Source organism: Mustelus asterias, chromosome 8 (assembly GCF_964213995.1).
Source record: "Mustelus asterias chromosome 8, sMusAst1.hap1.1, whole genome shotgun sequence".
Lineage (NCBI taxonomy): Eukaryota > Metazoa > Chordata > Chondrichthyes > Carcharhiniformes > Triakidae > Mustelus > Mustelus asterias.
Genome location: NC_135808.1, coordinates 115,973,288 through 115,991,459, shown reverse-complemented (window position 1 = coordinate 115,991,459; position 18,172 = coordinate 115,973,288). Strand labels below are relative to the sequence as shown.

The following is an 18,172-nucleotide window of genomic DNA, read 5'->3' as shown; positions in this document are numbered from 1 at the left end:
CTAAAGGGAATTGAGAGGGGAGACTTAGAATGGATGTTTACCCTTGTTGGACATTCTAGAAAGAGAGGCCATCTTTTTAGGGCTAAGGGGTGGCAGATTTAAAACAGATATAAATAGGAATGACTTCACTCAAAGGGTCATGAATCTGTGGAATTCCCTACACTCAAGTGCCGTGAATGCAGGAACACGAAACAAATTTGCGGAAGAGATAGATAGGTTTTTAATTAGTAGCAGGATGAAGGGTTATGGGGAGAGGGCAAGAAGATGGAGATAAGATTGAGATGAGGTCAGCCATGATTGTATTGAATGGCGGAGCAGACTCGAGGGATTGAATTGTCTACTCCTGCTCCTAGCTCTCATGTTCTTATAGATGTAATCATTTCTTATTATTGGTAGACCACGTTAATAGCTCCTTCACAACCACAAAGGTTTTATCCTAGTGGTAATTAAGTACTAATCCATATAAATATTTTTTTAACAGCTTTGTTTGCAGTGGAAATCAATGTACAAAAGGATATGAAGACTGGAGAAAGCACTATTCTATCAACTGTACCAGTGACGGTCGACGAAATCAAAAACAAAGGTGTTAAAGTCTATGAAGATGGGGTCAAGTCTGTGTATGCTTTACGGAGTGATGGACGGCTGGTGCAGAATGGCATAGATAACATGACTCATGAGGAGGTGGAGGCACTTTTACAACAGGCTGGTGAAAATCAAGCCACTACTTCTGCAGTATGTCACGCACCTGTTTACTCAATTTCCCATGATATCCCCCAGTCTCCTAAAACGTTACTCACTGGGCAGACAGATTCTGAACCAGTCATTCAAGAAACAATGATAAAAAGTGATAGAATTGAGAGGCATAACCCTGTAATGGCTCAAACCTATAGGAGCAATGACACTGCTGTGTATCAGGAAAGGGATTTGCCAACTTTTCCACAGCCAACTTTTATACCTGCTCCCTTCTCACCGTGCCCAGTAGCCAATCTGAGGTCTCCGAACTCCACACAACATCAGAGTCAACAACGCAATGAGTCACCATTAAGCGAAAACGAGTTGAATTCAGTGCAGGTTCGGTGCCATCAGCCAATGGACAACCACCGTGAGGCCGTGTTTATCAATTCAGAGACTGATCATGATGGCGGGTCGTCGTCTGCTTCTGACGAAACGGTCATTAGTTCTAATGTTGTCCATTCCTTGCCTTCCACTAATCTTGAGGAGCCAGTTACCATGGTGTTCATGGGGTACCACAATGTGGATGATGAAAGTGAAACCAGAAAAGCTTTGGGGTACGAAGGAGCGATCCGAGCCGAACTGGTTATTATCAGTGATGATGACGATGGGGAGGTGTTGCCATATCAAGAAAATAATCACACTATCCCAGTACTTCCTCCAACCCCATCATCAACTAGGGGTGAGATACATAAAACATCGTATGCGGCGATAAATCTAACTACAGGAGGTAGCTCTCTCCCAAAGCAATCTGCTTTAATTTCAGGTCAAGATACGACGACAAATCATTCTCCCTTTAAAAATTACTCTGATGGACATATGGATGGAATTGGAAACTGTGATGACGCCTCTGTGTCAGGTACAAAAGACAAACGAAAACGTATTTGCTGTTCTATTTTGTGACTGCTTAATCAGTCATTCTTCAAGCTGAAGCTTAACCCTGACTTTTCCTGCTGTTACTAACGGATTAATAATACTGGCTTGAGTCCTGAATAGTATTCTTTATGCAAAACCTTTTGACTAACATTTTGTTTTCTGTTATGCCACTCACAAATTAACATAATCTGAAATGACAAGCGGGTTGTTAATAGAATTGTGTATTCTGCTCAAATTTCTAATTTGAATTTTAAAAAATACTTTGATCAGTTGCCAAAATTTAAGAAGCATGGTTTAGTTTATTTATTATTGTCACAACTCGGCTTACAGTAATGAAGTTACTGTGAAAAGCCCCGAGTCGCCACACTCCACTGCCTGTTCGGGTTCATTGAGGAAGAATTTAGCATGGCTAATGCACTTGAGAACTTCATAAGTCAGGAAGTTCCTCGGCACAGTTCCTGGTCAGTTCATGGGGTACCACAATGTGGATGATGAAAGTGAAACCAAAAAAGCTTTGGGGTACGAAGGAGCTATCCAAGCAGAACTGGTTATAATCAGTCTTTCGGACTGTGGAGGGAAACCGGAGCACCAAAAGGAAACCCACACAGACATGGGGAGAATATGCAGACTCCAAACAGACAGTGACCAAAGCCAGGAATCAAACCCAGGTCCCTGGCACTGTGAAGCAGCAGTGCTAACCATTGTGCCACCATGCCACCCTGAGTTTAATCAGATAGATTTAGACTGGGAATGCATTGGGGTGGAAATTTCCTTGGGCCTATGTTTGGGCCTCAATGAATAACAATGTACGTGCCTCAAGCAGGAGGCCTGAGGTTTTCTGAAATTAACCCTCATTAACATTATTTGGGTGAGGTGCTGACTCCGCTGGCAGCTCTCCCATTTCAAGAAGATGTCCTCTTGCCCCATTAACACGTCCAGCAAATATGTGAGTAAAGAATGATAAAGTCTAGATGTTCACGGATCAACTAAAGGGGCATGCCACCAAATGCCCTTCTCCAGCAAAGTCCAGGAACTGTGGCCAGGAACATCTGGACCTAGGAAATTCTCAGGTGTCGGGACCATCTGCAGGCCACAGCCAGTGTTTCTCAGCAGCACACCCTCTGGTGCATGTTGAAGGGAAGCAGGTTACTCTGTTTTAGCTATCTAATTGAAGGTGGCAAGTGGGACACATATGTGTGGAGTCCAATCAGAGGGACCTAATGACTGGCAGTCCCATTGGGAGAGTTGATTGTTGCTCACGCAGGGGGGGACCATTCAATAAAAGGTCAGGTGACCAGAACTGTTATGGTCAGCAGTATGGAGGGAAAAAAGTCTCCACAGAAATATATTTCAGCCTTTGGGATCATTGATAACAGCATACATATCAGGCTTTGATTGCCCTTCAACACCTGCCTACACCCCAACACCTAAAATATGCTGTGATATAGCTGCCTTTAAAGCATTGCCAGGATCTAGACACACTATCGGACCTGTGTGACACAGGCAGACCTGCGTCCACCTCTCAAAATGACCACTAAATGAAGCCTTAAGTGTCTTGATTGCCTACCCACTTCTGTAAGCCTGCCCCTAATAAACTCGAATGGAAGTGAGACCACATTGGAAAACCATCCAATGGGTTTTCCATTACTTTTCCAGCCTCAGGCTTCCAAGGGGCTTTGTGTATTGATGCATTTCACATTTTGTCTTGGGAACATGAACATGACTAGATGATTATATTGCAGTTCACCTAACTTGTTCCAACAAATGCCTTGGTATTTTGCATACCCTCCCAATCATTTTCTCTGCCTACTATCAATCAAATTCCCTTTTAAATCTGCCAACACAATCCATGTCCAATCTCTCATCAGTCTGTTTGTGCAGTAATGAAATCTACATTGTTCACTTTTCCTTTTCTGAGCTGTTAGTCTGTGCCCCAATTGGCAGACTCATTTTATGGACTCGAACCAAGACCGGAAAGTCCCTCCCGAGGTCAATGGAGCTTCCCATTGTCCGCCCCTCGCCCGTTCCGATTCCCAGGGCGGAACAGTACTGGGGAGCTGGTCGGACGTAAAATCAGATAGAAAAATAAAATGTGCTCCTAAATTTCAAAAGCACGCTACTCTGCTGCAGTTTTCAATTTGATAAATTTAGCCACTTGTTGAATTGATAGCTGTGGTTGGAGTCCATTTAAAAGACTGCATTCAGTTCTGGACACCACACCACAGGCATGGTACTTTGGCCATGGACGGGATGTAACACAGATTGAGTAGGATGATACCCAACTGAAATGGTTAAATCATGATGATGGGTTGCACAAATTAAGTTTGTATTCTCTTGTGTATAAGATTAAGGAGTGATCGAAGTAAGGTGTTTAAGATCAGCTGCCACCTCAAGATTTTTCAGAATAGGGTTGAGAGGTCGAAGGGCCTGCTTGTTTTGTAAGCATCCCCACAAAGATCAATAACTTCCAAAAAGTGATTTCAACTTCTAGTTGAAAAAAATGACATTTCAAAATTTTACATTTTAAAAACTTTTACTGTACCAAATGACTAAAAAATCACCATGCCTAAACATTGTTTTCCTTTGTAAGCAACTTATATTTTAAACTACTGAAAGTATCATTCCCCATTTATTCTTATTACCTCTTACACTCTCCATGGAACAATAGTCCTTTTAGCAAACAGTTGCTCCCAGCTTCCAGATCAGTTCCCTTATCCCCATTTCGCCAAGTAGTAACTTTAGGATAAATTTTCCGGTCCTGCCTTCGGCATGGCAGGTTGGACAATTTGGTGGACCGTTTACAGGTCCGTTAACCTTGGGTTGGAATTTCCGGTCTCGGGGCAGTCGCGACCTGAATATCCCGCTCTTTGAGTGACAGTCTCCTGGCACTTCCCTCAGTTTTCAATGAGGACCTTGAAGCCACCACCAGCAGTAAAGCTTGTTCCAATGTTTCTTATGGATAAATCTGCTGAAATCTTTAGGTGGCTACAGGAGCCTTCCTGCATCCAGATGTTGTAACTTGCAAAGCCAAGCAGCCTGTTCCTCAGTTGACCACACAGAAACTGTTGTCTGCTTGCGATATTCATTTATTTGTAGAGAAGCCTGAAATCTGATCTGAAAAATGACTTCCTCCGCTCTCTTCCATATCGCCATGGCAACATGAAAGCACACCAACCTTACATTCAGGTGGAAATACTAACTAGCTATCTTCAACCCCGATTTTCTTTCATTTTAGAAGTAAATGGACAGTTTACAGCACAACAGTTTGCAAATCACCACATCAATACCTTTCTGGGATTTGGTAAACTCAAGGTGGAACCTTGTTTAGGCATCGGTGGTCTCGGCTGCCAGTTGGAGATCTGGCAAGGGACTGGCACTGCCTCTTTCTAAGAAGGCCCACCAAACCACAAGCCAATCGTGGTGAGGCCACCGGTGGGCCTTTCACTAGGATCAAGACCCTAAGGCAGAGGCCTCGTTTGTTGCTGCAGGAAAAACACCTAGCAGAGTCCCAGGATTGTGGATTGAACCAGGCTACAGGTAAGTAACGTAGGGTGGACTTACCATCAAGCAGATTGCAGAACAGGTCATATGACCTTCATTTACCTTCAATTTAAAGCTACAGTCCCAAAATATAATATTTTTATAAACCTTATAGTCGCAACACTAGAATCACTACAGTGCAGAAGGAAACTATTCAACTCATCAAGTCTGCATCTTACTCAGGCCTTATCCCCATAACCCCACATATTTACCCATTGACCTACACATCTTTGGACACTAAGGGGCAAATCAGCATGGCCAATCCACCTAACCTGCACACCTTTGGACTGTGGGAGGAAACCGGAACACCCGGTGGAAACCCACGCAGATATGGGGAGAACATGCAAACTCCGCACAGTCACCCAAAGCTGGAATCAAACCCAGGTCCTGGCACTGTGAGGCAACAGTGCTAACCAGTGTGCCACCGAACTGCCCCATATGACCATACCAAACAATAAAATATTAATTCTATAATAATGAGTATATCTTCATACTGTGCTTTATTTTGGAATCTTCCATATTTATAAGTTTTTTTATATTAAGAATTGATTCACATAAACTGTAGATGGAATGCAAAACTCACGTTTTCTTTAGCCTTAGAGTAGCGTGCTTTTAGCCTTATATTTTTGTTCTTCTAGATCCTTCTGTTGGACTATATTGTGAAAATAATTCTACTAATCTAATCTTTGTCAAATTAGCTTCAATGCATCTGTACACTAATCATGTAAGTTTGTTGATACCTTATGCTAACATTCTTCACCTTTCTGTCAATAAAAGTGCTTCATCTAATTATTTTCTTAATTTTGTCTCACTTCTTGATAGTGATTTGGAAAAAATGCTCAACATATTTCCAAGGAGATTGGGCTTCTGTCTATAAATATATAAATATGGAATGTCTTGTAATGCTGACCTATCTGCATGAATCTAATACAAGAAATATACAATCTTAATATTCATAAGATAATTAACTGCTTGGAAAATATTTCTTATCGCTGCTATATCCGGGTGCTTTATTTAAATATACTCTCTATTTTTTCTTTCCACTCGTGTTTTTCTTTACACGCCATCATTTTAATATTTCAGTCATGGAAAGTATTTTCAAATTCCTGGCATGGACTAACATTTTCCGTCTCTTTGTGACAATTCTGTGCAAAAGGTCAAGGAATAGTTTTCCTCCACAGTCACAAAAGAAAGTACCTGCTGATTTCCATCAATATATTTTGTACGTATTTACATTTGCAATTTAGATACAGTCTTAAGATTTATAGAATCATAGAAAGAAAGAGGCCATTCAGCCCATCGGGCCTGCACCAACAACAATCCCACCCAGCCCCTATCCCTGGAACCCCACATATTTACTCTGCTAATCGCTCTGTCACTAAGGGACAATTTAGCACGCCAATCCACCTAACCCACACATCTTTGAGTGTGGGAGAAAACTGGGGCATTCGGAGGAAACTCATGAAGACACGGGGAAAATGTGCAGACTCCGCACAGTCACCCAAAGCCGGAATTGAACCCGGGTCCCTGGCACTGTGAGGCCGGAGTGCTAAGATTTATTTTAATCTGTAGTACAATATAACCCAATGTAAAGCATAGCATTTAAAGAACAGATAAATAAAGGCCAATTTTATCTTGAGAGGGTGGGAAGTCATCCTCACTTCTGCAGCTGAAGCTATGGCTGACTTTATACCCTGGCCTCCTTTACAAGCTCATGGTCAGTTGCTTATAAAGCCTGACAGTCGGAGGGAGGAGGGGAGCAGAGCGTTGGGCGGAATGATCCCCAGCACTTAGTTCAGCTGGAGGGGAGGATTTTAGTAGGGCTTCATGATTGGGTTTCAAGTTGAGCCTGGGTCAGGGGAGGACTAAATTTTCCTTCCTCCTGAACCCCACAGGGAAAGGTAATATTTAAAAAACAGATTTGATTTGTTTCATGATCTCAGCTGCTTTCTAGTTGGATCGACCTGGAATGAAAGCCACAATAGCTTCCCTATTCAAGTCAATTATTAAAACAACAGTTGATCCCAGAAGATATATTTGGAGTCCCTTCATCACATTTAAAGTTCAGGCGAGCTGGTCTCCAGCAGGTATCTATCCCTCCGTTTAGTAGACAAGTGCAGGAAGATAGCAGAACATCCATGGGTAATTTGTCCAGGCAATTTCAAATTCTATCTGGTTTTGGTTGGGTTACAAATACCCCGTAGTTATATCTGAGCTCATGAATTTGCAGGTCCAATTTTACACTCTATATTAAACTCATATTTTATAATATCTGTGGTGTTCATGAGTTCTGAAACATTCATGTGTCTATCCAGGTATGTCTTGAACGTTACTAACATGCCTGCTTCCACCACCTCCACTGGCAGTGTGTTCTAGGCACACACCACCACTGTGTGACCTGGACAGCAGTCAGGTTGGTGCTGATAAGTCACAAATAACACTCACACCACACAAGTGTCAGGCAATGATTAGCTCCAACAAGAGAGAAACTAACCATCTCTCCTTGTCATTCAATGACATTGCTGAATCCCCCATTACCAACATCCTTGGTCCTTCATCGAGCAGAAACTGAACTGAACTAGCCATACAAATACTGTGGCTACAAGAGCAGGTCAGAGGCTTTTTTTATGAGTAACTCACCTCCTGATTCTCCAAAGTCTGTCCACCATCTACAGGGCACAAGTCGGAAGCGTGATGGAATACTCGCCAGTGACGTGCGGGGAAACTTTTCACACAGAGGTGTTGGCTGCCTGGAACACACTGCCAATGGAAGTGGTGGAAGCAGGCATGTTAGTAACGTTCAAGATATACCTGGCTAGACATACGAAGGGGAAGTGAACAGAGAGATAGTAACTGCATATGGGCAGTAGGCAGTGCATCTAAATAAGAATTGGGCATTGGCTCAGGCTTAGTGGGCCGAAAGGCCTGTTCCTGTGTGGTATTGTACATTGTTCTTTGAAACCAATTTTTGGACATCCCACAGCATTCTCTCCCCCCGGCCATCGTTAAACCCATCGTGGGGAACACAGAGGAAACCCCATCTTATGTTTCAAGTCAAACACGATGGCACAGTGGTTAGCACTGCTGCCTCATGGTGTCAGAGACCCAAGTTCAATTCCGACCTTTGGTCACTGTCTGTGTGGAATTTGTATGTCCTCCCTGTGCCCACATGGGCTTCCTCTGAGTGCTCCGGTTTCCTCCCACACTTTAAAGATGTGTGGGCTAGGTTGATTGGCCATGGTAAATTGGGCCTTATTGTCAGGGGACTAGCAGGGTAAATTTGTGGGGTTAAAGGGATAGGGCCTGGACGGAATTGTGGTCGGTGCAGATTCAATGGGCCAAATGGCCTTCTTCTGCACTGTAGGGATTCTATAATTCTATGAAATATGACTCTTCTTCGGAAAGTGAAGCAAAGTATATTCTGCAATGGAATTCACACTTTCATGACACTTACTGAATTAACTTTTTCCTATTGAAATGTATCACAAATTTATGTTCTGTTGCATTCAATTGCCATATTAAGAGCATTCATACCATTTCCATAATGTACAGCACAAAGTATCCTGTCCCCATACTCTCAGTAAGAGAATCAATATGCAGCATATATGCTACACACTGAGCATACATTTAGTGCTACTCTCTGTACTGTTAACCCAATTTATTGACACATCGGTAACAACATTATGTTATAGATGTTTAATTCAAAGGGACAAGTTTTCTGGTTAGCAATTGTTCAAGGTCAAGTATGGTTTTGTTCTGGTCTACTGTGAAATTATATGGTCCACGATCCATTATGTCCTGACACGGCATTTAGAGCTAATGATGTGTAATGAGAAAGGATTAATTAATGACCTCATACTAAAGGAGATTCTAGGTAACAGTGATCATAACATCATAGAATTGCACATTCATTTTGACGGTGAGAAACTTGGGTCTAGTGCTAGTATCTTAGGCATAAATCAGTGCAATTATGAAGACAGAGAGTTGGATGAATTGGACTGGGAAAGTAGATCAAAAAGTAGTATGGTAGAGAAACAGCAGCATACACTTAAGGAGATACTTCATAACTCAGCAAAGATATATCTTCCATTCAGAAAGAAAATTTCTTAGGGAAGGATGCACCAACCATTGTAAAATAAGGAAGTTAAGGATAGTACCAAATTGAAAGAAAATGTGCTTAATAGTATGATGATTAATGGTAGATCAGAAGATTGGACGCATTTTAGAAACCAGCAAAGAATTACAAAAAAATTAAGGGAAAATTTAGCTAGAAATATAAAAAGAGACTGTAAATATTTCTACAAGTATATAAAAAGGAAAATAATAGCTAGAGTAAGTTTTGGTCCCTTAGAGGGTAAAACTGGGAATTAAAAATGGGAAACAAGGAAATAGTGGAAGGGTTGAACTGGAATTTTGTATCAGTTTTCACCGAGGAAAACACGAAATCATCCCAAGAATAATTTAAAATTGAGAGGGAAAAGGGAGGGAGGAACTTAAAGCAATCACAATCACTAGGGAAAAGATACTGGGAATATTACTGGGACTAAAAAGACCCCTGGACCTGATGGCCTGCATCCTAAGTAGTTGCAAAGAGAGTGGATACATTTGTTGTAATATTCCAAAGTTTCCTGGATTCTGCAAAGGTCCCAGCAGATGGAAAACCACAAGTGTAGCACTTCTAATCAGGAATGGAGTGAGACAGAAAGCAGGAAACTATGGACGGGATTTTACGACCTCGTTCGACCTGAGACCGGAAAATCCTGCCCGAGGTCAACAGACATTTCCATCGTTCACCCCTTGCCCGCTCCGATTCCATGACGGACGGGGTGATAGAATTCTGGCACATTGGCCCAATGTCATTCATAGGGAAAATATTTGAATACATTATTAAAGCAGCAATAGCAGGATATTAAGAAAATCGTAACGAAGTCAGGCAGAGTCAACATGGTTTTGTGAAAGAGAAATTATCCTTGTCTAATTTCTAAGAGTTTTTGAGGATCAACAAGCAGGATGGATAATGTGGTATTTAGATTTCTAAAAGCATTTGACAAGGTCATTGCACAAGGTAGGAACTCATAGTGTTGGAGATAATGTATAAGCATAACAGCTAACAGGAAGCCTGCAGCCTGGATAAATGGGTCATATTTCAGTTGGCAAACTGTAATTAGTGGAGTGCTACAGGTATCAGCACTGGAGCCTCAACTATTTACAATCAACATCAATGTACTGGATGAAGGGACTATAGGCAAGCAATTTGTGCAGAGCTCGCAAAAAGTCTGAAAAGGGATATTCAGAGGTGAGGTGAGTGGGCAAACATTCGGCAGCTGGAGCATCATGTAGGACAATGTGAACCTCTCCACTTTGGCAGGATGAATAGAAAAGCAGAATATTAGTTAAATGGTGAGCAACTGTCAAACTCTGGTGCAGAGGAATCAGGGTGGCCTGGTACGTGAATCACAAAAACTTAGCGAGCAGGCAGATGTAGCAAATGATTGGGAGGACAAATGGAATGTTGGTATTATTGCAAGGGGAATTGAATATAAAAGTAAGGACATGTTGCTACAGCTGTAAAGGCCTTAGTGAGACTGAATCTGGAGTGCCATGTACAGTTTTGGGCCTTAATCATGAATCCCTACAGTTCAAAAGAGGCCCTTCGGCCCATCGAGTCTGCGCTGACTCTCTGACAGAGTATCTTACCCAGGCCCTCTCTCCCAGTCTATCCCAGTAATCCCACATATTTACCATGGCTAATCCATCGAACCTACGTACCTTGAGATACTAAGGAGCAGTTTAGCATGGCCAGTCCACCTAACCTGCACATCTTTGGACTGTGGGAGGAAACCACAGCACCAGGAGGAAACCCACACAGACACGGGGAAAACATGCAAACTCCACACAAACAGTCACCCAAGGCCGACATTGAACCTGGGTCTCTGGAGCTGTGAGGCAACAGTGCTAACCACTGTGCCACCATGCCATGAAGATTCACTCAACTGATTCCAAGGCTGAAGGTGTTGTCTTATGGAGGAAAGGTTGAGCTAGTTGGGTCTACACTCATTGGCAATTAGAAGAATAAAAGGTGATTTACTGAAACATATAAGATTCCAAGGTGATTTAACAGGGTAAATGATGGAAGGGTGTTTCGCTTATGGGGGGAGTCCAGAACTAGGGGGCACCTTTTCAAAACAAGGGGTCTCCCAATTAAGATGGAGATGAAGAGGAACTGTTTAATTAGAGGGTCCTTAGATTTTGGAATTATTTTCCAAGTGAAGGTTGGCTGATTGAATATATTCAAGGTTGAGTTAGACAGGTTTTTGATTGCCAAGGGAATCAAGGATTCTGAGAAGTCAATCAGAAGGTTGAATTAAGGTCACAGTCAGATCAGCCATGACTTTATTGAATGGTGGAGCAGGCTCAACGAACCGAGTGGCCTACTCCTCTTATTTCTCCTCCTATGCGTATGGCATTTTACGCTGTTTCACAATCTCTAATTAGACCGTAAGACCATACAACATAGGAGCAGCATTAGGCCACTTGGTCCATCGAGTCTGCTCCGCCATTCAATCATGGCTGATATTTTTCTCATCCCCTTTCTCCTGCCTTTTCCCCATAATCCCTGACCCCCTTATTAATCAAGAAGCTATCTATCTCTGTCTTAAAGACACTCAATGACCTGGGCCTCCACAGCCTTCTGCGGCAAAGAGTTCCACAGATTCACCACTCTCTGGCTGAAGAAATTCCTCCTCATCTCGGTTTTAAAGGATTGTCCCTTTAGTCTGAGGTTGTGCCCTCTGGTTCTAGTTTTTCCTACCAGTGGAAACTTCCTCTCCACGTCCACTCTATCCAGGCTTCGCAGTATCCTGTAAATTTCAATAAGATCCTCCCTCATCCTTCTAAACTCCAACGAGTACAGACCCAGTGTCCTCAACTGTTCCTCATACGACAAGCTCTTCATTCCAGGGATCATTCTTGTGAACCTCCTCTGGACCCTTTCCAAGGCCAGCACATCCTTCCTTAGATATGGGACCCAAAACTGCTCACAATACTCCAAATGGGGTCTGACCAGAGTCTTATACAGCCTCAGAAGTACGTCCCTGTTCTTGTATTCTCGCCCTCTCGACATGAATGCTAACATTGCATTTGCCTTCCTAACTGCCGACTAAACCTGCACGTTAACCTTAAGAGAATCTTGAACAATGGCTCCCATGTCCTTTGTGTTTCTGATTTCCTAAGCATTTTCCCATTTAGAAAATAGTCTATGCCTCCATTCTTCCTTCCAAAGTGCATAACCTCACACTTTTCCACATTGTATTCCATCTGCCACTTCTTTGCCCACTCTCCTAACCTGTCAAAGTCCTTCTGCAGCCCCCCTGCTTCCTCAATACTACCTGTCCCTCCATATATCTTTGTATCATTTGCAAACTTAGCAATAGTGCCTTCAGTTCCTTCCTCCAGATTATATTGTGTGTATACCAAATGCAAAACTATAATTGCATAAAAGCAGATATCGTTACCCTACCTCCACACCCAATCTCCCCTGAAAATCGGCCATCAAAATAGTATAGGATAGACATCGAATATGTACAGGATAGACATGGTGGAACTCAGACGGGGGTTAATTAAAGAAAACACGAAGGGATCTGTAATTACAGTGGCAACTACTAAGCCCTAAGCATTAATCAACAGTAGTATTGAGAGAAAAATATAATTCCATTTAATCCTCAAAGGCTTCTAGGATGGAAGTAGGCAGGTTTGTGTGCATGTTGATTATATGCAGATTTCAAATTTACCAGCTCAATTTACTGCACCGAATTCAATTCAATGGATTTTAACTTCCTGTGTATTTAATCCAGACCACTGTTAAATAATTCACTCGTTTAAGTATCAGGATTACTTTAGCTTTCCAATATTATGGAAAAAAAATTTGATCATAATATCCACTGCCAGTTGTGACGTGCCTTTGGCAAAAGTTCTGTAACCCTTATGCGCTGTAATACATTTCAAAATTTATAAGGACAGTTTTATGATGACAATTTTAATGAGCAACACCTGCTATTTTTATTAAGCGAATTAAAATGTCACCCAGTAGCCTTTGCATAAATGAACTGTGTGAAATGTATTGAAAGTGGTTGCTGGAATTCCAAAATAAAAGCCAAAAGTGCTGGAAAAAGCTCAGCAGGTCTGGCAGCATCTACAGAGAGAGAAACAGAGTTAGGTTGGAACTTTCTGGCTGTTCACATTGATGGGATCTTCTAGTCCTATTGATGCCGTGCCCCCGCTGCAGGTTTCCCAGCGGCAAGAGGCACATTCAACAGGAAACTGCTTACAACGGCAGGACCAGAAGATCCCGCCACCGACCAATGGTGGGTTCATAGAATAGAATAGTATCATAGAATACCTACAGTGCAGAAGGAGGTCATTTGGCTCATCGAGCTTGCACCGACAACAATCCCACCGTGACCCCCACCCCCACAACCCCACACATTTACCCTACTAATCCACCCAACATCCCCCTAAACACTAAGGAGCAATTTAGCATTGCCAATCAACCTAACCCGCATATTTTTGGACTTTGGGAGGAAACCAGAGCACCTGGAGGAAATCCACGCAGACACATGGAGAACGTCCAAACTCCATACAGTCACCCAAGCCGGGAATCGAACCAAGGTCCCTGGCACAATGAGACAGTAGTGCTAATCACTGTGCCACCGTGCCTCCGCAAAACACAGGGCGGGTTGCACGGAAAATCCCACCCAATGTTTTGAGTCCAATATGACTCTTCTCCCCAGTAGTTTCGAAGAAGAGTCATAACAGATTCAAAACATTAAACTCTGTTTCACCTTCCACACATGCTGCCAGAGTTTTTCCAGCATGTTCTGTGAAATGTAATAATTATGTAGCAACACTTGACAAAATGAACAACGTGCAAATACACAACTTTTTTTGTAAATGCGTTTACTTTGAATGAGGTGTAGGCTTAGAGCCATATCCTCCTGCAAAATATGACCAGTTTATAAATTTTATTTTTAAAAAAAGGAACTCACTAGGAAGCTGAGTTTAGCATCATAAATTGTGGATAAAATTGAAAATGGCAATGTACTACTAACTTGAATTAACTCTGCAGCCAAACTGAGAAAAATAATTTATATCACTTTGACCAGAAATTCAGATGAGATTGTCTATAATTTTGAGCATAAATTATAACATAAAACCTGTCTTAGGCCAATTGTATTTATTTTATTGCCACAGGCAAAATATTTTCCCTTTGAAGATTTCACTTACCTTATACCACCAAAGGAAATATATGCTACATTTGAATTCTTTAGGATTTTGCAATGAATTTAAACTATTTATTTAAGGCAAATTACTGCGGAAGCTGGAATCTGAAACAAAAACAGAAAATACTGGAAAATATCAAGCAAGTCTGACAGCATGAACAGAGAGAGAACAGAGCCAACAGTTCGAGTCTGGATGGCTCTGAATTCTCTGTTTTTGTTCAATACAAGAGAACAAGAAACAGAAGCAGGAGTAGACTACCAGGCCCTTCGAGCCTGCCCCTCCATTCAATATGATCATGGCTTTTGCTCCTTTTCTGTGCCATTTTACCATGGCACGGTGGCACAGTGGGTAGGACTGCTGCCTCACAGCGCCAGGGACCCGGGTTCGATTCCTGGCTCGGGTCACTGTCTGTGCAGTTTGCACATTCTCCCTGTGTCTGCGCGCGTTTCCTCTGGGTGCTCTGGTTTCTTCCCACAGTCCAAAGATGCGTGGGTTAAGTGGGTTGGCCATGCTAAATTGCCCCTTAGTGTCAGAGGGAACTGGCTAGGGTAAATGCATGTGGTTATGGGGATAGGGCCTGGGTGGGATTGTGGTCGGTGCAGGCTCAATGGGCCGAATGGCCTCCTTCTGCACTGTAGGATTCTATGATTTCATAGCCCTCCAGTCCTTGATCTATCAAATAATTCTAATTATCCAGCCTCCACTACCTTTTGGGGCAGAGAATTCCAGATCCACCCTCTGTGAGAAGAAATTTCTATGCACCTCAGTTTTAAATGACCAGCCCTTTATCTTGTAACTATGTCCACTTATTCCAGACTCTCCCAACAGTGAAAACATCTCACCATCCATCCTGTCAAGCCCCCTCAGGATCTTCCATGTTTGAATAAGGTCACCCATCAGTCTTCTAAACTCCAAGGAATACAGACACAGGTTATTTAGTTTCTCTTGATAGGACAACACAGAAATTAGCCTGGTGAATCTCCTGTGGACTGCCTCCAATGTTACTATATCCTTTTTTAGAGGGCCAAAGCTGTTTGCAGTATTCCAGATGAGGCCGCACCAACACCCTGTACAATTGCAACAAAACCTCCCTACTCTTAAACTCCAACCCCTTTGCAATAGAGGCCAAAATGCCGTTTGCCTTCTTTGCCTACTGAACTACAATTTTATGTTTCTTGCTACTGTATTACATTTAAAATGTCACTTTTAACGTTAGATAATAATAAATGAAAATTCCTCCAGAATTCAAAGAATCCTACAGTGCAGAAGGAGGCTATTTGGCCCATCAAGTCTGCACCAACCACAATCCTACCCAAGCCCTATCCCCATAATCCCATGCATTTACCTTGTTAGTCCCCATGACACTAATGGGCAATTTAGCATGGCCAATCAACCTAACCCGCACATCTTTGGATTGTGGGAGGAAACCAGAACACTCAGAGGAAACCCACGCAGACACGGGGAGAATGTGCAAACTCGACACAGACAGTGACCCAAGCCGGGAATCGAACCCGTTCCCTGGCACTGTGAGACAGCAGTGCTAACCACTGTGCCACCGTGCTGTCCTTTGAAATTGAAAGGAGTAAATATTTCAGTTGCCTTTCTTGCACCATGTTCAACTTTATTATTTGAATTTCTGGATCAGCCAAAGCAGAATAGAAATTTGTTTCAATCACTTCCTCCAAATTTACACTCATTGATACAGAAAAGAAAATGATGCACTGACAACAATTCTATATTTTTAAAAAATCCATTGCATTGAAATTTCGATATTGTGAATAAATTTTCAATGTAGCAATCTAACTCAATGAATCAACGTTTGATAAAGAATAGTACAGGTTACGGCTCGAAACTGGTTTGGTAGAGTGGGATAGGGCCTGGGTGGGATTGTTATTGGTGTAGACTTGATGGGCCTAATGGCCTCCTTCTGCACGGTATGGATTCTATGATTCTATGAAAGACATTTTTATTAAATATGTTATGCAGCACTGAAGTTACAACTGTTCATTTGCAATTAACAGTTTGTCTCAGTGATGCTTAGATTGTAAGTTTTGTTTCTTCCTTCGCAATGTGGGAAGAAGGCTACGCTTGTTGAGTTTTGCAATCGATAAAACCGATTCCTATCTTCAGCACTAAAATCCGAGCTACTGGACAAGCTGTTTGGTTCTATTTGCCTTTAGTCCCATGAAGATTTCAATGATATCTTTAGAGTAACAGCACTGAGTAAATAGTTATGGCTAGTAACATCTCAAACTCAACGTGCATTATGTGAACTGAAGTGTTTGTTACTAAGAGTGTTTTTTTATTATAAAGAACTTAGAATCATAGAATGCCTACAGTGCAGAAGGAGAACATTCAGCCCATCGACTCTGCACCGACCACAATCCCACCCAGGTCCTATTCCTGTAACTCCACTTATTTACCCTGCTAATCCTCCTGACACAACATGCATTTACCCTAGCCAGTCTCTCTGACACTAAGGGGCAATTTAGCATGGCCAATCAACCTAACCCACACACCTTTGGATTGTGGGAGGAAATCGGAGCACCCAGAGGAAACCCACGCAGACACAGGGAGTATGTGCAAACTCCACACAGACAGTGACCCGAAGCCGGAATTGAACCCAGGTCCCTGGCGCTGTGAGGTAGCAGTGCTAACCACTGCTTAGGTCCTGTTAATGTTTTCTGGGCTTCAACAAGAATTCTGGCCTTCTCTAATCTAATACTCTTACATAAAATGTTTCTGTGCTTTTAATGCATGCCATGTTGCCTTAAAGCTTTTCACGGCTAACTGTGTGCGTCAGACTTCAACGCAATGTTGCGGTATGTATCTTTCTTCCAACAGAATTTTGTTTTAAAATGTTGTGAAATCTGAGAATGTCCTAGAAATGTAAGTAACAATATTCCTCTTTGTTCTCCTCCCTCAATCAACAGCCTTAAGATCTAAAATGACCAGGATAGGTAAAAAGCTGGTGATGTAGAGTGGAGCCTTCCATCCAGCAATAACTTGACCATTAGTTCTACCTGGAACAGTGAGAGGTAATGTGCCCTTTTAAACACAGGGCGAACAAGTGAAAATGACCCTCCATTCAGTTTGTTACGCTGCAACTTCATCTACTGTTCAGCTACGACACATATATTCATTCAAAATGTTGTATCAATTACATTTGTATCAGCTATCATTTACCTAAACTTAATTGAAGTATCCAATTATTTGTGCTCTATAGTATACATGGAAGACTGTAGTTGGTTCAACTATTACAAACTTGCATTTAATTAATTTTAGTTTTTGAAACTGACTTTCGCTTACACTCTTAGTTTAAAAGACAGTCTTTGTGAGTAATAAAGTACTCCTGGCAAAATGATCTGTATTGTTTCGTCTTTTTTTCCAAATTTGGATGTAAAATAATTAGTGACCATTTTCACCTTGTGTTACTGACAACGGCCAGTAACTTCCTCGGAGTGGCGATCACCATTCCCCTGTCCCTAAGCTGGCTAAAGTCTCCTTGCCCAGTGCCCCAGACTTACATACTTTGGAACCCGCTGTGCTTTCTTCTCAGGACTAATTGCCATTCCAGTAGTGCCCACCACTGAGATCTTGGCGTGCCAGGACAGCTGGCACTGCCAGCCAATCAGATTGGCCGGCAGCTCCCAAAGGCAGGTCTTCCTCCCCAATGAGGGCTGGAAGTCCCACTGTTAGCCAGGTTAGCCCACCAGCAGCATGGTATGGCTGTGGCTGGATTGAA

The 18,172-nt window shown here is 42.3% G+C and overlaps 1 protein-coding gene across 1 annotated transcript in view; it reads left to right on the top strand.

Moving 5' to 3' along the window:
• Positions 1–17,791, top strand: part of palmdb (palmdelphin b) — a 91,215-nt gene extending 73,424 nt beyond the window's left edge. Inside the window, exons 8-9 of the mRNA XM_078219437.1 lie at positions 482–1,591; positions 17,361–17,791. Coding sequence (XP_078075563.1) covers positions 482–1,591; positions 17,361–17,407 — 1,157 coding nt within the window. The 3' untranslated portion in view covers positions 17,408–17,791. The remainder of the gene's footprint in view (positions 1–481; positions 1,592–17,360) is intronic.
• The last annotated feature ends 381 nt before the right edge of the window (positions 17,792–18,172 follow it).